We start from the raw sequence: 22,884 nt of genomic DNA, 5'->3' as shown, positions 1-22,884 counted from the left end.
ATATAAAGAATATGATAAGCTAACTAATACCTTATGCGTGAATACCCATAATAACTCCGATCTAATGCCCCATCTTGAGTAATAATTTTTTGTTTCATAAAATCTGGGTGCGGGACACGCCCACCGAACATCATTTTTGGCATTTGAATTTTTTTTTCTTGTATTATATAAATAATAAATAAATAATTTGATAGTGTCCCAGACAAAATATAAGCTGAAGATTATGCCTAAATTAATTCAGATTTATTGAACAGTAAATTCAATCAATTACTGCCCCGGACACGTAAAAATGGCCCTCCTGAGAAATGCCCACTTACTGAGACTACTGAGAGTAACGGCAAATTAGGTTCTACTTTCCTATTTGCTGCCCCTTTTAACACTGGAAATGCCGACAAAACCATTTAATATGCCATAAAACATAAAACAATAGCGCACTGTGGCTTGCAGACAGCTAAACAAATGGCCACAGCCGAAATATTAATAGCTGCCTCACTGAGAAACGACGTTAAAGGTAGACTGCCTGTGGAGATAAACTTTACTGACGCAAATCAATTAGACGTGTACTCTGTGGGATCTCTGTTGTTGCCTATTTTATCTGTTTGTATTTAGGTTACATGCAATTAATTTTGAGACTATTAAAAGTCGGTTGTGATTTGTTTTGTTATTTGTATAAGTAATAAAATTTAAAACACACTTTAGTGTTTTATAATATATTGCTTATGATTATGATGACACAACGTAGACAGTATTGGCGTTAGTCATAAACGCCCGTCAAATCTAACAAGCTCTTGATAATCGTTTGTCTTTATCCGTCATTTAGACATTCGTGTTTGTTGGTAAGGGTCGAACAGAGGTTTGGTAAGTTGTATAAATAAAACGGTAGGCATAGTTGCGTCGGTCGAGACTGCGACATAATTAATTAATTATAGTACCTATTGGTATATGGGCAGCTAGATATACGATAAAAAGCTATAAAGTGGAAATATTACATCATATACCGTAAAATAATTGCATTTTCTATTTAAATGCCATTTTGGAATAAATTTTCGCGCTAATGAGCCAGGAAGATTAATTCAAAAAGCAACTGGTTCAGAATAATCCAGAATAAATTGATTGCAATATTCCTAATAAGACTTATATATTATATAAATATCAAAGAGTTCACCGGCGTCGCGAAATTTAATTATCCTTTAATCTAAATAGAAAGCAAATAAACCAACGTGAGAGCAGATACAAACAAACAAAAGGAACATAGAGATTCGTCTTCATTAAAAGATCTCAGTGTTTTTTTTGTGGGCGGCCTAAGATTTATTTGGCTGGAAGCCGTGGGCAACGCCCACAGGAATTCCTTCTATTATCCCTAACCCGTTAAGTATGTCCTCCAGGCAGGATAAATGCTATTACATATATCTGAAATTTGTATATATAACCTACTCGAGTTCGTCTTTTTTTGCGTTAGAAAAAAGGTAAACAATCTTGACGTGTCTTTTTTATTGAAAAACACTTTTGGAAAATAAGGCACGGCAAATACATAATAATGCACAAAAATAACTTTTCCACTAAAAATCATACTTGCATGTCTACCACCTTACATATAACCGCTTATAGTAGGTTTAATCATATTTTAAGGAGAAGTTGGCTTTGTTTGCATCAAACGCCTACATAAAACACTAAAGCAATTTGTTCACATCTGTTCTTTTGCTGTTAATAAATAACTGGATAATCTTTGACATAATCACAGCTCAAACGTTGAGTCTTTGTACTAGCAATTACATTATATCTGCGTTATTCAAAACAAATGACTGACAGTTGAGTAGGCTGATTCGTGGGAGGTAGCCTATCTTAGATTTAGGATTTAACCTATAGGTAAGTACCTATACCTACCCGTACCATGAGTCAGAGGTGATTTAGACGGCGCGCGAACTTGCATGCGTTTTTAGTTACATTGCGTGCAATGGGTTACGTCCAATTCAACCGACCGATCAAAACACGCAATGCAATGAAACTCGCATGCGAGTTCGCACGCCGTCTAAATCAGGCTTCACTGACAGTGTTAACACTGACATATACCCTAACGTCTACATAATTTAATCTCTATACATCTCGCGCTAACGTTTATGTCAGTGCGAAACTGGTGGTAGCACTAGTTTAAATATTTTTTTCTCTGTGACAAATATATTCGAATCTAATATAATATAATTTATGAAAGGTAATTGAGGCCATACCTGAGTGATTAAGTACGCCGAATTTTTCAAGCACTATTTTTGTTAAGCGTTGCCCTACACCATTATACAAATACATTTAGTTTTTCTATACTTGGGTTGTAATTAGTAGTAATTATGTTGAGTACAATGAAACGCCAATTTCCCTCACTGAAACTTTTGTCTTTTATCCAACTTCGAATAACTGTTATATCACCAGTAAATTTGTAGGGACGACTAAGTGACAAACGGAGGCACACGGAACATTACTTAGTTGACCGTTTGTCTATTACTTAGTCAAAAACTTCCCTGTGTTTGGTAGATTTATATGTAATTAGAAGAGTGTTTCCGAGATTTTCTCGAGAGGTCCTTCAGTTGTTAAAAAGAAATGTATAGGTTTTTAAAGGGTCGGCAACGCTCATGTAACCCTTGTAATTGCAGGCTTCCATAGGCTACAGTGACTGCTTACCATCAGGCGATCCGTATCCTACCGACGTGGTATTAGTGTTTTTTATTAGCTTTTATTTAGTTTCACCTTACCGTTGTCTGTCTGTCTGTAATCAAATCTTGCAAGTTAAATTTGACCCACTTCCCGGTTTTCGATTGAGCTGAAATTTTGCATGCATGTATCGGATGACAATGCAATATTATGGTACCATCGAGCTGATCTGATGATGGAGACAGGATGTGGCCATAGGAACTCTGTGATGAAACAACGCAACCTAATTGTGTTAGGGGTTTTTAGAATTGTCTCGATGAGTATTAGTTGTCTGTCGTAAGAAAAGTACTTACAGTCAGCGATAAAAGCTTGTACCAAAAATGAAATTTTTCCCAAAAACTTATTATGAATACAAAAGTGGCCATGATCTGATATCTTGAGCTGTCTGTTGTCATTAATACACTCGAATAGCGTTTCAGAGTTGAACAAGTTTCTCTAAACATCAAACAAGAATTAATTTAAATTCCTCGTACTTTTGGAATCAGTTTCAAACTCATTGATTTTACTTAGGGAGTCGTAATAAAATTTAATTACCGAAGCAGAGATCTTGGACGCGTCAGCTAATCTCTTATTTATCGAGGCCCAAGGGACCGCGTGGGAGGCATAAACCTATCACTACCGGAATATATGGTTGTGGCACATAGGTAGCGATGATCAGTAATTCAACTATGGCATTTATGGCGTTTTATGAACTAGGGTCCTCTCCGTTTACAACACACGATTGCAGCCATATTAATAAGCCATATAAATAATAACACTTATTATTTATTTCTTCTTCTCTTCTCTCTCATATTAACCCTAGTGTTCTCTGAATAATTGATCACTGATTATTTCTGTTAAGGATAAACTTGCATTTTCTGCCTCGTTTAGATTGTTTGAATGGAAGTTCGGTTATTGTTCGGTGCGTTCTGTGATTTTATGCACTGTTTTTATCAAAGCATCACGTCTACACCTACGACTGCCTCTTATAACATACTTTTGCCCGCGGCTTTTAATGTCTAGATGACATTTTCAAAAGTGAATAAGGCTGGTTTTAGTTTCGCGCGTATCGCTCCTCACCGACCATTTTGCATTATTCCAAAAGCCAGCTTCGGCGAGAAAGAAATAATATATTTGTAAAAAAGAAGAAATAGCCCCCCGAAAATTCTTAAAAACCCTGACTAAACGACCGGCACTGTTTTTGTCAGGAAATATTTATGTAGGTGTTTATCAATATCCTACTTACATAAGTGTGATTGATATGATCTTTGGCACAGGGAAAGGGACTACTTTTTACTTATTGTCTTCTTAAAAACACACCACCCTATAAAAATATATATTATATATTTTTATAGGGTTGTGTATACCCTATTAGAACATGTCAAAGAAAGTAGACTTAGGTGTAATTGATATACAGACTGTAAGTACCTATTCTCTTGAGTAGATAGTCTTCTACGCGTTCTTAGCTAATATTTCTAGGAGCTATATATCTACAGCTTTGACGCCGGTGAAACTAGGGTTTGAATATTAAATCAACTTAGTAATTATTTCATTTTATAATTAAAATTATCGGTAAATTTGTGTTCCTATTGATAAAATAGTTAAGTACCTACCTACTTCATTAAGAGAAAATCTGTAATTAAATATGTCACCAAATTTATTGCATTAGCATGATTATGGTGAGTTAGCAATTACTTTTACCGACATGAAAATAAACCATATGGTGATACATGTAGCTCCAGAGATAACTGAACAACCATACATACAAAGCATACAAAGGACCCAGCAACAAACATGGGGAAAATGTGGTTCCAGTCAAATTTTATACTTCTGAGAGAGTTGCGCTCGTATAAAAAAATAATCAGGTGACTTTATTACATCATAGTAAAATTTCATGAGATTTGACTAAAACCACTTTTTCCTCATGTTTGCTATTATTAATTAGCGATTTATTTCATAATAAATAACAACACCTGAATGCTTTTGCTGTTAATGCCGATTATTGCTGGCGAAATACAATCAGCAATCGTCCCATTATAGACTTTTCGTTCGCACTTTTTGGTGCATGTGAGATGTCTATTATGGGCCGGATACTATCATGAATACTGACATTACTTTGATGGAATGACGTTTTTACTGATAGTGTAGGGATTGACATGAAGGAATGACGGCAAGTAAAATAATGATTACCTGAAGGGGCCCACTGATTAACAGTCCGCCGGACGGTATTAGCCTGTCAGTTGTTCGGAAATGTCAAAAATTTGATCAGAACTGACAGGCCGATACCGTCCTGCGGACTGTTAATCAGTGGGCCCCTTATTAACTTTAATATTGGCGCGCATTTCACGCACGACTTTGACATATCGACAAGCATGAACGATCTTCAAGCTAGTATCAAAACCATTTCAAATCAATAATAAATTGATAAAAATCTGAATCGGGCTATAGGTGTGTATTTTAGACGAAAATTGACATAAGTAATTGAATCTTAGTAAATAGCTAAATAAACAAAAAAAAATGTATTTGCTATTTGAAATGTGAACTTTAAGCTTATAGGTAGTTAATGAACAATAAGTTATCATATTACCATTAATATGTTTTATAGTCCTTAACCATTATAAATATCACATTGCATATCAATAATGTGATATTGTTAATTAATAATTATGTTTATCAGTCCGTATATAAATGTAGTGCGATTGTTTTTCATGCATTTTGTAACGTTAAAATGATCTTGAAAGTGATATTGCTGTTTTGCTCAGTGTATATGACTGCTGGAAGGCATGGTAAGAAAATTCTAACTTTGGAAAAAGGCTGCGTGAATTTAGATTTTTTTAATACTTTTGAAACTTGCCATTGCCATTTTTAGAGTTTCGTAGTCACCTAGAAACCCTTATAGTTTCGCAAGGTCTGTCTGTCTGTCTGTCCGAGGCTTTGCTCCGTGATCGTTATTGCTAGAAAGCTGCAATTTGGCATGTATACATAAATCATGAATTGCGACAGAACGGTAAAATAAAAAGTACAAGTTTTTTTAGGATACCTCCCATACAAAAAGTTTTTTTAATTTTTTTTTTAGCTTTATCCCCATAGTGTGGGGTATCGTTGGATAGGTCTTTCAAAGGCATTTTTTAATATAGTAAATATTTTCGGAAATATGCGCTCCGAAAGAAAAAATATATGTGCCCCCCCCCTCTTACTTTTGAACCACGGGTCAAAAAAAATATGAAAATAATTGTGAAACAAGAGCATAATAAATACTTTCAATGAAAACTATAGCGAACATGATCGGTCTAGTCGTTTGTAAGTTATTGCAAAAAATCTTTTCTTAGTAAAAAGACGTACTGTAGGTACATAGCGCTGCAAAGGTACTCCCTTACGTATGGTACTTACTAATAGCCCCCGTTTGGCCTATTTTGACGGAATGGTAACTACGAAACCCTACACTGAGCATGGTCCGACATGCTCTTGGCCGATTATTAAAAATAAGTTAGTTAAGCTATCGTAATAGAAAAGGTAACAGTTTATTTAAAGGGAAGAATCTCGTGGTAACTTTTAATGTATTTGTTTATTTTTATACAGTTAATGATTTTGTTAAGGGTAGTAAATATAAGACTGCTTCTCCATACTTCAAGGTTTTCACCAGGGATATTGACTTTATGCCAAATATTTATACATAAGTACCTAGTTTATTGTATGTTAACCATACCTAGCTATGCGTGTTATGCATTTGGCATTTTCGATTTATTGGTCAAAACAGACGGACTGAGTCGCATAATTGTTCCTTTTTGTACGTTTTTGGTACGGAACCCTAAAAACATAATGATTTTTAAATTCATTAGAAAACTAATAATTTTTAAACGTGTTATTTAGACTGTGAATGTAACAAGATGTTTGCATATTACTCGTTTTAATGTTTTTTTTTGTTTTTTACCTATATATCTTTTTGTAATTTATCAAATTGGTCAATTTTATAGTAAAAGTAGGAGACGCGGGTCCCCTGAAATGGCCGCCTAAGTATTCTGTCGAAGCAACAAAATATTATATGTCATCTGGCTTGATGGAAAATTTTAAATACTGGTAAGATTATCATTTTTATAAATTAAGTATACTTAAATGTATTTTTAGCGCGTTCGTTGACGTTTAAATTTAAATAAGCTTCTTTTGATATAAAATTTATTTACAGGAGATCATCTACGAATTCACGCTTGGAAGCCAATAATGGAGCAGTAATTAAAGTCGCGATAGGCTCGAGAAGGGGCAGAGGAAAATACGAGGTACAAATCATATAAGAATTTACGCCTTTATTAACAGGATATACCGGGTGGTTCCTGTAATAGGAGCATTAAATTAAACAGTAGTCTGTACTAACTCATCAAACTGAACAACATTTGTTCAGCAACTTTTAAAAATAACTAATGTTTTGATTTTTATTACTCTTTAAAGTTTATTCTAAGTCGGTATTGCAAATTTTGTCAGGTTTGAAAAATGAAAATGAAAAATTTGCATTGAAGGCAATATTTATTTTGTATGAAAAAGAGGAAGTCTAAAGGATTCATCATTTTTAAAAGTTGTTGAACAAAAGTTTTATAGTTTGAGGAGTATAATATATGATTTAATTATTTGCTCGTGTTACAGGCAACACCCGGTATATCATTTCAAAATATACAATTCAAAACTTGTAAAATCTACTTACAAAAATCTTCTTAAACAACTAACAAACACAAAAACTATTCACAAAATTCGCCCCGAGCCCCTCCAGATGCAAAGGAGCCCATCACGCTTGCCGTTGGCACGTTGAACCGCGATGGACAAACTTTGCGTAAAGATGTATGAAAAATAAATAGTAGTGTCTAAAATCTCAAGTTAATTTGTACTACCATATAAATTGAATTGTATAAGAACCAAGACAACTTAAGTTTTAATGTGTAGTTTATTTCCTTTTTACCGACACAGATTTATCCCAAGACAACAGAGGAAGAGACAAACAAAATAGTGTGTACTAAAATCAAGCCAATGTTGGTTAGACCAGAAGATTTTTTACCCGAAGTACGAGATCTCAGTGAGCAAGGTTAGCTTTTTACAAGCTTTTATTTAGTTTCACCTGACCGTTGTCTGTAATCAAATCTTGCAAGTTAAATTTGATCCACTTCCCGGTTTCCGATTGAGCTGAAATTTTGCATACATTACGTAAGTCGGGTGACAATGCAATATTATGGTGCCATCGAGCTGATCTGATGGTGTAGACCAGAGGTGGCAATAGGAACTTTGTGATAAGTAAAACAACGAAATTAACCTAATTGTGTTTGGGGTTTTTAGAATTGTCTCGATGAGTATTAATTGCCAGTGGAAAGAAAAGTACAATCAGCGATAAAAGCTTGTACCAAAAATGAAATATTTGCCAAAAACTTATTTTGATGAGGACAGGTCACGAAGCTTGTATTACAAATACAATATTATGTATATTTAATAACATTCTGAACACTTTTTAGACAACAAAACGGCGTGTGAGGTGTGGCGGCGCGACGTTATTAATATTATTGGCCACTTCATAGTAATTGGCCACTTCTAACAAATCAGAAAGAAATAAGCCAATACAAGTCTTATTGTTAAGAGTGGCCAATTTTATTGCTATGTAGCCTAAAACCATAGCAGTTACCCTATATAATGTATATTCGTGTTTTTATCATCTGTTTTTTAATTTACAAGGTATTGAAAATATAAGAGGCATCGATTGCGTCAAATTCACAAATGCAGAGGATACGAGGCCACAAATTGAGAAGACATTATGGGCCTACTTTGATAACGGCACCAACTATTGGATACCCGTAAGGTGAACATGCTTTCCCAACCCTACTATTGATAAGAATAAGAATAAGAAATGTTTATTAGCACAAATAATAAATAACTAATAACACAAAACTAAAATTAAATTACATAAATATTTGTGGCAAAAGGTCCTCACTCGGCTTCTTGTCACGTTGTGTATCCTAGGACACACAACGTGACGCTGATTTTCAGTGAGGCCTGGTAAAAGACTAAAGCTAAAACTAAAACTATATGATGGCAGAACCAAAAATAATTTAGTTTAAACTAGATATCCTCCCGGACCCGGGTATGTCCTTAAACTACGTCCAGGACCCGGATATGTCCTGAAACTACGTCCAAGACCATCGGTGGACGGGCAGCAGCGTCCCTCAAATTCGGTGTACTCGACTGCGATCGCCAACCCGCCTGCCAAGCGTGGCGATTATGGCATTCACCCCCCATCATGCAGAGCACAATCAAACCACGGCCCCGAGGTTCCGGCGACCCCCGGTGCTCTGGCTATGGTAGCGGTCAGGGCATTAGCGGGGTCAGGGGTGCTAAGAATCTCCGGCAAAGATCCGGCTACCCACCCCGACGAAGACTGGCCCTGGTAACACACAACATACGCACTATGAGGACTGACGAAAAGATCTGCGAGCTGGAAGAGGAACTGAGCAGGTTACACTGGGATATTGTAGGGTTATGCGAAGTCCGTAGAGAGGGGGAGGACACGACAACCCTGAAGTCTGGTAACTTGCTCTACCACCGGGAGGGCGACCAACAGTCCCAAGGTGGTGTCGGGTTTCTCGTTCACAAGTCCCTCATAAACAACATAATAACCATCGACAGTGTGTCGAGCAGGGTCGTATACCTAATACTCAGAATATCCAAAAGATATTCGCTGAAGGTCATTCAGGTATACGCACCGACCTCGTCACACTCCGATGATGAAGTAGAGGCTATGTATGAGGACGTAAGTAGGGCCATACATACTTCTAAAACCTACTTTACTGTTGTTATGGGGGACTTCAACGCAAAGTTGGGCAAGAGAAGCGGTGATGAGTTGAGAGTGGGGCAATTTGGGTATGGGCAACGGAACCCTAGGGGTCAGAGGCTGGCCGACTTTCTGGAGAGAGAGGAACTCTTCGTGATGAACTCTTTCTTCCAGAAGCCGCCTCACAGGAAATGGACCTGGATGAGTCCTGACGGTTCCACGAGAAACGAGATAGACTTCATCATGACCGACAAGAAACGGATATTCAGCGATGTCTCTGTGATCAACAGGGTAAAGACCGGTAGTGATCACCGAATCTTAAGAGGCTCACTGAATATCAATATTAAACTTGAAAGGTCCAGCCTGATGAAGTCTACGCTCCGACCTACTCGAGCCCATGTTCAAAACCCCGAAAGCTTTCAACTCGAGCTCTCTAACCGCTTTGCTTGCCTAGAGAACTTGGCTTCAGTGGACGAAATCAACGACGGGCTAGTGGAAACTGTCCACACAGTAGGGTCTAAGTTTTTTAGACCCCGCCGTAAAGATAGACCTCAGAAATTGACCGAGCAAACCTTAAACCTCATGGCTGAACGACGCTCGCTAAAGTTGCAGTCTCCCGATGACGCGAAGTCATATAGGCAACTCAATAGACGTATATCTAAGTCCTTGCGACATGATCTGCGTCTCTTTAATACTAACGCTACGTCTTACGTAGGCGAACAACGCGCGAACGCGGCGCGGCGCGGCGTGGCGAAATCAATCCTTTGATGCCCATAGAAGTGTCCTACGTAAGCGATCTCGTTGCGAACGCGGTGCGGCGCGATTTGCACGCGAATGTCAGGCGGCGCGGCGCGGCGCGGCGGCGGCCGCTTTCGCCGCGCCGCGCCGCGCCGCGTTCGCGCGTTGTTCGCCTACGTAAGACGTAGCGTAACCGTATTAAAGAGACTATTGAGCGAAACCAAGGCTCCAAAGTGTTCGCAAAGGACAAGTCTATTGGGCAAAGCCAGCTGACGAAGCTGAAACGGGAAGATGGCAGCATAGCGTCGAGCAAAGCGGAGGTTTTAGGCGAGATCGAGAGGTTCTATGGACAGTTATACACTTCGATCGCAAAGCCCGTCGACAGCTTGGTAGGAGATCCAAGAGCCAAGCTGTCCCGACATTATACCGAAGATATCCCGGACATCAGTCTGTACGAGATTAGGATGGCCCTGAAGCAGCTTAAGAACAACAAGGCGCCGGGCAAAGACGGAATCACTTCAGAGCTTCTGAGAGCGGGTGGAACACCGGTACTTAAAGTCCTCCAGAAGCTCTTTAATTCCGTCTTGTGCAAGGGCAAAACGCCTGAAACATGGAATAGAGGCGAGGTGGTGCTGTTTTTCAAAAAAGGTGATAACAGCCTATTGAAGAACTACAGACCCATCACGCTTCTGAGCCATGTCTATAAGCTGTTTTCAAGGGTCATCACGAACCGTCTCGAACACAGACTTGATGACTTCCAGCCTCCCGAACAAGCCGGGTTTCGAAAAGGCTATAGTACCATAGACCACATCCATACGCTGCGGCAAGTTATACAGAAGACCGAAGAGTATAACTTACCATTATGCTTAGCGTTTGTGGACTATGAGAAAGCCTTCGATTCGGTGGAAACATGGGCGGTGCTTGAGTCTCTTCAGCGATGCCATATTGACTATCGGTACATCGAAGTGTTGAAGTATTTGTATAGTAACGCCACCATGTCGGTCCGAGTACAGGAGCAGAGCACGAAGGCGATTCCATTGCAAAGAGGCGTAAGGCAGGGAGACGTTATCTCTCCGAAACTGTTTACTGCCGTAATGGAAGACACCTTCAAGCTCCTGGAATGGCAAGGACTTGGCATCAACATCAACGGCGAATACATCACTCACCTTCGGTTTGCCGACGATATCGTAGTCATGGCAAAGTCGATGGAGGAACTCAGCATGATGCTCGATGACCTCAACCGAGTTTCACAACGGGTGGGCTTGAAAATGAACATGGACAAGACGAAACTTATGTCAAATGCCAAAGTTGTGCCCATCCCAGTCTCTGTTGGGAACTCGGTACTCGAAGTTGTTGACTCGTACATCTACCTAGGACAAGTAGTCCAATTAGGTAGGTCCAACTTCGAGAAGGAGGTCAACCGCCGAATCCAACTCGGTTGGGCAGCGTTCGGGAAACTACGTAATGTCTTTTCGTCCGACATACCTCAGTGCCTCAAGACGAAAGTCTTTAATCAATGTGTGTTACCAGCGATGACTTACGGCTCCGAAACGTGGTCTTTCACTATCGGCCTCATCTCAAAATTCAAAGTCGCTCAACGAGCTATGGAGAGGGCTATGCTCGGAGTTTCTCTGCGTGATCGAATCAGAAATGAGAAGATCCGTAGACGAACTAAAGTCACCGACATAGCTCACCGGATTAGCAAGCTGAAGTGGCAATGGGCAGGCCACATTGCGCGCAGAGAAGATGGCCGATGGGGTCGAAAAGTGCTCGAGTGGAGACCACGGACTAGCAAACGCAGCGTAGGACGTCCACCCACAAGATGGACGGACGACCTTGTTAAAGCCGCCGGAAGACGCTGGATGCGGGTGGCTTCCAACCGGTACGAATGGAGGTCCAAGGGGGAGGCCTATGTTCAGCAGTGGACGTCTTATGGCTGAGATGATGATGATGATGAGATATCCTCCTACTTTAACCTCGTGGGTCTAAATGTACATTAAAATGTACATACTTGTTGCATCCTAATTTGAATCTTTCATGAAATAAATAAAGTATTCTTTTGTTGCATTGCATCTTAAAACAAACAAACTCAAAGGGTGTACAGTCGCCATCATATATATCGGAGCGGCCAAGGCGCTCATAAATATCTGAACACGCCTCTATTTTCAAAGTGTTAGAGTGCGTGTTCAGATATTGTGAACACCTCGGCCGCTCCGATATATCTGATGGCGACTGTACTAGTACATACATACATAGCCCTTTTACTTTTTGTCAATTTGATGGAGTTCAATTTACACGCTGGCATGATTCAGTCTTCAAGATGTTAAAATCACTGCAGGGGTATTTAAAAGTTTAATATATGATTGTTGTTCTTCTTTATGCTTTTAGATACAAAACCAAGGAGGTTGATGATTGGCATGGATATTTAAACAATTACGAGATTTGGGATTTTTATAACTTTAACGAAGACATCGATTTAGATGTTTTTAAAATTACCTGTAAGTTGACTTAAATTATAAATTAAAACATTAACAACAAGTATTTACCTCATCAATAGCCAATGGCCGCTGCATCCCTGTCAGATGATTGTTGCAACGATGTACTAAGAGCGGTTGAAGGTGACAGTCCATTTCCAACGACAGCTGCACTACCGTTAATTTTACTATGGAAAATGACAATAAAAGTGACATTCCATTTCCAACTGCAGCTGCAATACTGTTCATTTTACTATGGAAACGCGTCGCTGTCACTGTCAATTTCCATAGAAAATGAACAGTATTGCAGCTGCAGTTGGAAATGGAATGTCACTCTAATGGCAACATTCCATTTCTAACCACAGCTGCACTACCAGTACTGAACGCGTCGCTGTCATTGTCAATTTCCATAGTAAAATGAACAGTAGTGTAGCTGTCGTTGGAAATGGACTGTCACCTTTACACCGACGCGTTCAGTACTAGTAGTGCAGCTGCGGTCAGAAATGGAATGTTACCATGAAACGGCCAATGCAGTACCGCTTATGGCTATACAAGCCTATAGCTGCACGGCACTTCTTGCCGCATAAGTTGCATGTAATGTATCTATTTGTTGAGCCTACAGGAAATATAAATTTGTTTTTCATTAGTTATTAAGACTTGTATATTTTAATATCCACAAATTAATGTTTTCTTAAAACTACCATTGCGGTACGGACAACTTGTACGAGTATCGTTTATTTTACAGATAATTGCACAACCAGAAAAAATGATGAACAAGCTGATAGTAAATTCAATGATAACTATCTCCTGACTTTAAATGCCGAAGAAATTAAGGAATTTGATAATGCATTTTCTACGTAAGGACAATTTTTGTACATGTTTTTTATTTAATACCTATACTCAACCTAGATACTAGGTACCAGCAGTTACTAGGAGTATACACACACAATCGTGAAAACATTTTACCTCCAGAACAATGGAATATATTGACTTGAACTACATTTGTAAATAATCAACATTTTCATAGTTGTGTCGGTTTGTTATATTAAATACAATAAACGATCGTTGCATAATGTGTTTGTTTATTTAATATATATTCTTGAATTTCCTAGGTATATACAGCAGTTTGGAAAACAATATGCCAATAACGAAGAACGTGAAATGAGAAAACGCAATTTCTACAAAAGTTGGAGGTAAAGAAACATTTTAAAATAAGTTAGAGTAAGAGTGACTTTTGATGAGCCAATTAGACATATACTTAGATTTTATTATTTGTACGAGTAAATAATAATATATTGTATAGTTATTTCTGACACTCTCGTCGAGCTTTTGCAAAATGGACGTAGTTACGCGAAAACGTTCCAACCCACAAGTCACTCGAAAATGAGTTACCATAACCAGGGTACTATTTTTGACATATTACATCATGTGCACACAAAGATGCTAGTATTTTTAGGTTAGTTTCATCAATAAAGTTTGACCCAAATGTTCCAACCCACCATTATACCAAGGACGTGTACTCAAAATAAAGTAAAAACATTACATGCATACTGAAACATATTGTTAAAAACTCCTTATAGAATAACATATCGTTATAATGTTCCACTTGTCTTGAAACATTATACTAAATTCATAAAACGCACATTTAATTTTTTCTTAAATGATCCATGTACATATGTTGGAACGTTTTTGCAAAATCTTTATACATTTTTTATTTCTGCAAAAATGTTCCATGTAATTTGAAACCTATTAGATTAATCCATACTGTTTTTTTAAGCTGCGAAGACTGTTCTAAATAAATTGGAACATTTTATTATAATATATTATTTTCTAATTTTTTGCTATAAACGATCCACGTATACTTGATCCATTTTTGCTATTAAATATGTTCGAGAGAAAATAATTTTTTTTACCAAAATAAATAACTATGGTATATTTAAGTTTATGTATTTAGTCAAAACAATCAATGGACTATTCACAATAAAGGTGGCAACATTATTACTCTTTGCTCCCGTAAAATGACAGCACCAACGAAACGCACATGTGAAACGAAACGCCGCCGCGGACCTACCTGTCATTAAATGTCATGTAGCTGGTTTGTTAGCGCACAACGTTGTATGGGGACCTTGCACTTTGTGACTATGCGCTGAAACTTGGCACAGTTGATTCTTAGCTGGTCTTGAGCAGATACAGACCGGGGAGACATCGAGAGCCACCTCTCAATTAGTGGGGGGGGGGAGTACAACACTGCCGCGCTTCACTTGGAGCTGCATTTCTCTAAAACTATACCTATTAGGGCATGTAATATATTATTTTCGGATAAATTTAGGACAAGGAATCTATTTTTAGAACAAAAAATGCCCTTTCGAACAAAAAAGTGAGTAAAGTAGAAAAGACTAAATAACGTATTTTAAATTTTTTTATAATTACAATTTTTTTTTAAAAAGAGTAGCAGGAATCTGAAAAAAAAATATGCCGATGTGCCGCCGACATATTTATGAATATGGAATTCTTAGAGATTTTTGATTAAAATAACTCATTTTTAGTTACTTTGTCAAATTCGATCTCGTCGAGATATTAATCTCGATCTCGAAAGTGTGACTCTCGAGATCTCGAAACACCCAACCTCAAAAAAAAACAAAAAATTAAAATATTATACCCAATCTCTATTCGGATATTTCGTGCGAGATTTCGAATCGCCAATCTTGTACCTAAAGAATTTTGTAAACCCATGACCATGCAATAAAATAAATTTCATATCAATTTCAATTTTGAAATATTAGAATCAAAAAGTTCAAAATAGATTTTATAGGTACATAACTTCAAAAATGTGTTCCCTCTCAACCCAAAACCCCTTGTCTCTCAGGATGATCTAGATATTTTCACACAAGACGGTTTATCGATAACTTCTTACATCACTAGATTCTTCTTCCTCGCGTTATCCCGGCATTTCGCCACGGCTCATGAGAACCTGGGGTCCACTTGACAACTAATCCCATGATTTGACGTAGGAACTAGTTTTTAAGTAAGCGACTGCCATCTGACCTTCTAACCCAGAGGATAAACTAGGCCTTATTGGGATTAGTCCGGTTTCCTCACGATGTTTTCCTTCACCGAAAAGAGACTGGTAAATATCAAATGATATTTCGTACATAAGTTCCGATAAACTCATTGGTACGAACCGGGGTTTGAACCCGCGACCTCCAGATTGCAAGTCGCACGCTCTCACCGCTAGGCCACCAGCGCTTCTTACATCACTAGATTATCGACATTAAATGTCGACGATTGCCCATCACTTTTCTGTCTGTGTACTTATTTAGAAACTTGACTCCGCCCTTAAAATTAGTGCGATAAGTACAACTGCAGCACAGGCGAAACATACTTACTTACTTACTTACTGCCGTGGCGCAGTGACCCGAAGTGGATCTTGGCCTCTGACACTAAGGAACGCCATGCTTCTCTGTCATGCGCCGTTTCTGTCCAATCGACGGCACCGAGCTCGTTCAGATCTTTCACGACCTCATCGCTCCAGCGATACCTAGGACGCCCAACCGGTCGTCGACCCTCCGGACGGCTCCGGATGATGGTGAAAACGGGAGTCGGCCTAACAGACCAGTTTGATGTCGGTACGGGTCTCAAGCAAGGAGATGCTCTCTCTCCCATACTTTTCAACTTGGTGCTCGAATATGTCACCAAGAAAGTTATAGCCTCTGGTGGCGGAGTAGAGTTGAACGGTAGCCACCGAATTATTGGGTATGCAGACGACCTAGCCCTCCTGGGGGAAAACGAGGCGGATGTCCGTAGGGCTGCTCAGAGCCTAGAGGACAGGCGAAACATCCTGCGTAAAAATCTCAAAAATCGAGGTTTCGTACTCGACTGTTTCCTCCTCCAAAACTTAACCAATCAAACTTAAATAACCAAAAAGAAGAAAACAATGTTATATGCTTTAGGTCAATTTAAATTCATTACATACACTTAAATTCGTTTTGGAACGTTTATGCATAATTGCTATTTAACAAGTTTCATACAAAATTAAATTTAGCGAAAACGTTTCAAACTCGTTTTACCTATTTATATGCCCCTTGTATTATGTATTTACAAAAAATATGCATATCATTCAATAACCAGTTTGGCATTCCACAGTAAAACCAATAGTATTTGCCTGAAATAATTACAGGGAAAAAGTGTACCGCTAAAACACAAAATTGCGTTTATCTCAAAATGGGGTCGCTGTGGGTTGGAACGTTTTCGCGTAACTACGAGTACGTCCAAATGTACTTTGATATTTCATAATATTACATTACGTAAAAGAATGTTAGGGATGAATGTTGATGGACGGAGAGCGTATGGTAGACCCAGAAAACGATGGATGGATTGTGTGAAAGAGGATATGAGAAAGAAAGGAGTGAGTGCTAAGGACACGAAAGACAGAGGAGAATGGAAGAGAAAAACATGTTGTGCCGACCCTACATGACGTAGGATAAGGGCAGGGTAAAGAAGAAGACATTACGTTTCATTTTAATCTAAACTTTCTTTCCAGGCTAGTAACTAGTACAAATAATAAAAATCTGGGCTATAAACTAGCACTAAATAAATTATCCGACCGTATTGATGAAGAAATTTCGAAGTACAGAAGTCCGAAAAGTGAAAACCGAAAGCCTAAAACCGGAAGCATACCTTTTCCTTACTCAGAAGAAGAAATAAAAAAAATAGCAAACACTGTTCCTAAGGAGTATGATTTGAGGGTGGAGGGCCTTGTAGGTCCTGTGTCGGGTAAGTTCCTGAACGAACCACAGATCTAGAGAAATTACATCGAATACACTCAAAGTTAGCGGTGTCACATACCGGGTGTGGCCTGTAATATGAGCAAAAAATTAAACTGTAGGCTGTACTCCTCATACTGGCCAACATTTGTTCAGCGACTTTTAAACAAAACTTGTGGTTTGATTTTTAATACACTTTAAAGTTTATTCTAAGCCATTGCGGCTTATATTGCGAATTTTGTTACGTTTAAGGCGTGACAAGCAACGACAATCACAATGATATGGCGTGGGGATGGCGTCCATTGAAGATAATATTTATTTTGTATGAAAAATAGGGAGTCTAAATACTTCATAATTTTTAAAAGTCGTTGAACAAAAGTGTCACCGTTTGAGTAGTACGATTTATGTTTTAATTATTTGCTCGTGTTATAGGCCACACCCGGTATATGCTACAAGTATAACCCTATAACTGAAAGACGAATGAATTCCAGATGCGTTAAATGAAGGATGTGAGTCTGATTGGGCCTTTGCTGCGACGGCTGTCGTGGAAGGTGCCCTGGCTCGGAGCAACGGAGGTACTTGGATGAAACTAAGTGAACAAGCTCTCGTAGACTGCTCCTGGGGGTAATTTAATTTAAACTATAAATTTTTCATTTTATTATAAAGCTTTTTGCACTGTAAGTGATCTAGATCTTTTGAATTCAAATTTAATTGCTTAACTAGAGGGTGACTAATGTTACACAGTAAATTACGAGTTTGTCAATGGGCACGGGCTCGAGCCCCATAATATAAATATTCACTACTTTATGAAAATTTCGTATCTCACACTAGCTGCTCGAAAGGTATAGGTACCTACTAGTACTTACCACATTTTTCTTTCGATTGACAGAACAAGATAAGTACGTTATATATAATTAGTTAGACCGGCAATAAAAGTTCTATGTCAAGAAAAAGAAGACACTACGAAATGACCATTATTATTTTAGGTACCCTACAACTAAATGTAGGTTTGTCAGTAAATTATTAAGATTATACAAATAATATATTTTGTTCATAAAATAGAATGTTTTCTAATTCTACAGATACGGAAATAAAGGTTGTAAGGGCGGAAGTCCTACGAAGTCTTACGAGTGGATAATGAAGCATGGATTACCCTTACAACAGGAATATGGCCAATACACTAACAAGGTACCTACCTATACATACAATACTGACCGAATTTGACCTACATACTAACTTTAAAATATGGTTTCACAACGCTAGTAAAACCGCAAAATTAGGTTAAAGATAAAAATTGCTGATTTTTTTTTTTAAATAAATAAATTTAAAAATTTAAATTCGTACGTTTTTGAGTACCGTAGGTATAGTGCTAGCGGTTCACCAAAAACATTACAAAGGGTGTTAAAAGTATGAAAATCGGTACGATTGATTGTTAGGCCATTTGAATCAATTTGACCTGAAGCACCAAAAAAAAAGTGAGTAAGTGAGAGGAGTTATGACGTCACCTTTATTTTGTATATAACTCCTCTCCTTTTTTACTTATTGTTGGTTACAAAAAATACAGGTAATCCTCCCTCGTGCATGGGTTTGTGTTTGGGTCCTTTGGACACCTTACACGATATTACTGACAAACCTATAAGGGCTACCCCACACTAGCGTCTTTTGAGCGGCGGCTATGGAAAATGGCGTCGCTGGGCAGTGGCACCAACGTTGCTTCGAGCAGCAGCCATAGAGTTGATTAAACGACGATGCTAGCTAGGGAGACGCTGTGTGGCGGTGTGGCTCTAAACAACTCCTTTGATAGTCATAACACTCATAACGGAGTACTTGTAAGGTAACGGTAATATAAGGAAACCGGTAAGCAGCTTTGATTTTTTATGCTTTATGTTTTTAATTTATGTTCTTTGTTTCAGAATGGATTTTGTAAGATGCAAAATATGACGAAGACATTCAAAATCAAAGGATACACGAATGTCATCCCTAACAGTGTCGATGCCCTCAAGGTGCCTTATTTATTCTATTTAGAATAAGAATAATAATTATTTACAATTTTAGTAACATAAAACTCAAATTCATTTAGACCAATAGAACATAAATATTTGTGCTAACTAGAGTTAGACCAAGAAAAGTCTGCAGCAATTTTGATAGCCCACGCAGTGCAAGTTTTATCTAAACTTCCTAAGTATATATATAAGTTTTACGCTTAGAATGACACTTGTCAAACAATCATAATCACTGCAGACTTTTCTTGGTCTGACTCTAAATTACTATCTGCTGGATGGTAACTTGAATAAAAAACTCTAAGAAAAGTAGTAACCTGTCTCCTGAGACATTTCAGGACCTGTCCTGGAACTATTTGTTTGACAATTTGCCTTATTTATATGAGAACACGAATACAGCAGTTACGTAGTGGCTTTCTCTTAAGGTAGAGGTACAGAATAAATAATAGTACTAGGTACAGAAGACTCACTCTCTAACAAAACGCGTCTGTTACGATCAAGACAGAATCTGTCTTGATATGGCCGCTAGGTGGCGACAGCGCCACGCCAGTGGGGAGACACTCCTGACTTCGGTCGAACTCGGCTCCGTTCGGCTCTGCATTGCTCCGAGCAATTATTAGGGTTGGCACCACTTGACTTCCTTGTGCGTGCACGACCACAGATAAGATAATCACTTGAATTTTGACAACCCTAAATAGCCGAAAGGGATAGTGCCATATATTAGAAAGGGATAGCATGATTCGACCCTGAATCGCTGTCAAACTTCGGGTTTGTAGGAAGTGTCCTTTCTGTACGGTAGTTCTATTATTTCTTCTGTGGCCACGCGCGGCTTATCGCTAGCCACCAAAATTGGTGTGGAACGGATGTACTTGTATTTAGCTACCTGTTGCAAAGCGATGAAATCGCGGAGTGAGCCACGCCTGGTAGAGGGTACTTTGTCAATAAAGTTCCTTTGAATCCGTACTCTGTAAATAGGAAACATTAACATAACCATGACTCGATATATTTATGTGCCTATTCGCCGTAAACATTAAATGCATAGCCATTAATGTTTACGGCTAATAATAAGGCATTGCGTGTTGTTTGAGCAAATGGGCGTTGTTTATACTGTATTGTTCTAATAATTGTTACAGATCGCTTTGATCAACCACGGCCCTATAGCTGTGAATGTAAACGGAGGCTACGGCCTAATGATGTATGATGGAGGCATTCTTTACGACGAGTCGTGGTAAATATACTCCTGTAGTTCATTGACTTTCATCTCACAAAATTAGCAAGCAAAATTCCTAGGTAGCAGATAAATATTACACGACTGAATTAGGACTGCTGGGTCATTCTAATACATATCCCTGGTTATACCTATTCGCAAATTCCCAGGAGATTCCGCTGACCAGTTGTGGTTGTATGGAACTTGGCACGGGTTATAAAAAAAATAAAAAATAAAATAAAAATAATTTATTTCAGACACTTGACAGTCCATATTTTAAATGAAATAAAATTTAAATTACAATTAGATTAAAGATTAAAAATTAAAATTAACAAACAACTTACACATAATCGAACGAGCGAGCGAAGCGAAGCGAAGTTCTTACATTCGACTTCGGACACGCGGCCGGCTAGCGGCACGTCCCGGCATTTCGATGTTTTTAAGCTGAACTGTCAGAAGATAGTTTGATACTCAAGAACTTAAGTAAATTTGTCCTAATTTAAATGCAATTGGGTAAACGTGTAGTTGAGGGCAGTAAATTTTAGTCATTAAATTATGAGCAGGCTTTATCAAGAGGTTATTAAGCTAGAAGAGCTTAAAATGCTAAAAAGCTGTTTGTGAGGGGTCATGCATTTCTGGTCATCTTTTTTGTAAGAAAGTATGGTCGAGTTTGGTATCAAATGAAAGCGCTCGGCTTGCACTTTTATCATAGATATAAACTATGGATGAGCGCATGCATATGAATTGCCCGTTGCGATCTTCATGTCAGCAAAAAAGCGCCATCTGTTACACACTGCGTACAACTACGTGAGCTCGACTCTCGCGATAACTTTGTACGGGCGTACAAGGCTTGTTAAGTTTATTCGCGGTTTATATCAGAAGAGCGTCGATTAAGTTTATGGTTAATCAAAATTATTTGTTGTATTTGTTGGCGTTGTTTGATATCCGTGTCGTCGACACTGACGCTCCTTCTTACCTCTCAAGACCCGTGACATCTGTACTAAAATCAGCTGAAGACGAAAAACAGAGAAAATATTCCACGGCCTGTGAAATGCGACATGCAACTTTCACACCACTTGTAACATCTGTTGACAGCGTCTATGCACCCCAAATGTCCTCCGTTATAAAACATATGGCAGAAACCATATCTCAACGTTGGAACCGATCTCTAAGTACTGTACTGGGCTGGCTGAGATGCAGGATCAGTAACGCCGTTATACGTGCCACCACCATGTGCATCCGAGGCACACGCCACCGGTTTAAGTCCCCCGCCTGGTGGCTTGGGTTCGACGACGGTGCCGCCCTTCCACACATCGACTGAAACCCCTTTTCTACCCTACCTACATATGTCTTAACCTAACCCTTTGCCTATGTATTACTTATGATTCTCGTAATAAATGCTTTAGTTAACATATTTATTGTATTAAAATGGGCGAACTTATCCTTATAAGTTTCCGTTCTTCTACGTTATTTCGTGATGTCATTATCGTCTCAGGTGGCAATGCAATATTTTAAACATTCGCGCAGTGCGGTGTGCCGCCCTGTGTAAGCCGGCTCTGTCAAGGTCGACAAGTTGGCCGAGCTACTAGCTACAGCAGTACAGTTCGATAAGTACCTCCCGAGCTTTCGCGAGTAAAATGCGGCGAACAACTATTTCTGTTAGTTTCTTGCTTGCAAAACAGGTAGAGTAAAAAAGAAGGAAACAGCAATACAAACTAACTATTTTGGCTCAGTGATCCAAAGAGAATCTTGGCCTCCGAAACGAGAGCGTGCCACCTGTCCACAAATATGATGCAAAAATATAAGTAGGTAATGGAAAGTATTAAATACAGCGATGTGAATTAATCGGTGTTTGAAAATGCGCGCTTTGTTTCTAGCGCTCACCTGTTAATTTTTTTTGAGTTTTACCTACAGTTAATTAAAAACTTTAACCTGACAAGAATTAATATACTAGGTACCTAAGTCAACGAATAAAACAATAACAAATACTTGATCTTGTTATTTCGAATGTTTTTAATAATTATGTAAAAGAAACGGGAACAAACTCTGTAAGACAGACAATAGGTACTTTAATTTCGGTAATTATATCCGGTAGGTAATCAACTAATCATATTTAAGTAAATTTACCTATACAAATCACGCAGTATGCATTTCTACTTCATAATAACTTCCAAAGAGAAATGACGTCCTTACAAGGTTAATGCATTAGCGCTATGACGTACGA

The 22,884-nt window shown here is 38.4% G+C and overlaps 1 protein-coding gene and 1 long non-coding RNA gene across 2 annotated transcripts; both read left to right on the top strand.

The window, feature by feature from the left end:
• The first annotated feature begins 6,675 nt into the window (after positions 1-6,675).
• On the top strand, positions 6,676-7,741 carry LOC134665563 (uncharacterized). The gene is made up of 3 exons (XR_010098383.1): positions 6,676-6,756; positions 6,863-6,953; positions 7,633-7,741. It is a non-coding gene; the product is annotated as an uncharacterized LOC134665563 (long non-coding RNA).
• Positions 7,742-8,388: 647 nt separating this feature from the next.
• On the top strand, positions 8,389-20,685 carry LOC134665502 (uncharacterized). The gene is made up of 9 exons (XM_063522476.1): positions 8,389-8,509; positions 12,605-12,714; positions 13,436-13,547; positions 13,803-13,883; positions 17,231-17,463; positions 17,945-18,077; positions 18,536-18,641; positions 19,367-19,456; positions 20,587-20,685. Exons 4-9 carry the CDS (start codon positions 13,852-13,854, stop codon positions 20,683-20,685), a joined length of 693 nt encoding a protein of 230 aa, XP_063378546.1. The 5' UTR covers positions 8,389-8,509; positions 12,605-12,714; positions 13,436-13,547; positions 13,803-13,851.
• Positions 20,686-22,884: the final 2,199 nt, after the last annotated feature.

The sequence above is a fragment of the Cydia fagiglandana genome, chromosome 6, assembly GCF_963556715.1.
Source record: "Cydia fagiglandana chromosome 6, ilCydFagi1.1, whole genome shotgun sequence".
Lineage (NCBI taxonomy): Eukaryota > Metazoa > Arthropoda > Insecta > Lepidoptera > Tortricidae > Cydia > Cydia fagiglandana.
The sequence above is the reverse complement of the archived record's forward strand: the minus strand, read 5'-3'. Positions and strand labels throughout refer to the sequence as shown.

Bases quoted from the DNA above. Each gene is read 5' to 3' on its own strand.
- LOC134665502 (XM_063522476.1), top strand. From the start codon at position 13,852: ATGAGAAAACGCAATTTCTACAAAAGTTGGAG. The intron at 13,884-17,230 runs GTAAAGAAACAT...CTTTCTTTCCAG, and splicing joins AATTTCTACAAAAGTTGGAG to GCTAGTAACTAGTACAAATA. The intron at 19,457-20,586 runs GTGCCTTATTTA...TAATTGTTACAG, and splicing joins ACAGTGTCGATGCCCTCAAG to ATCGCTTTGATCAACCACGG.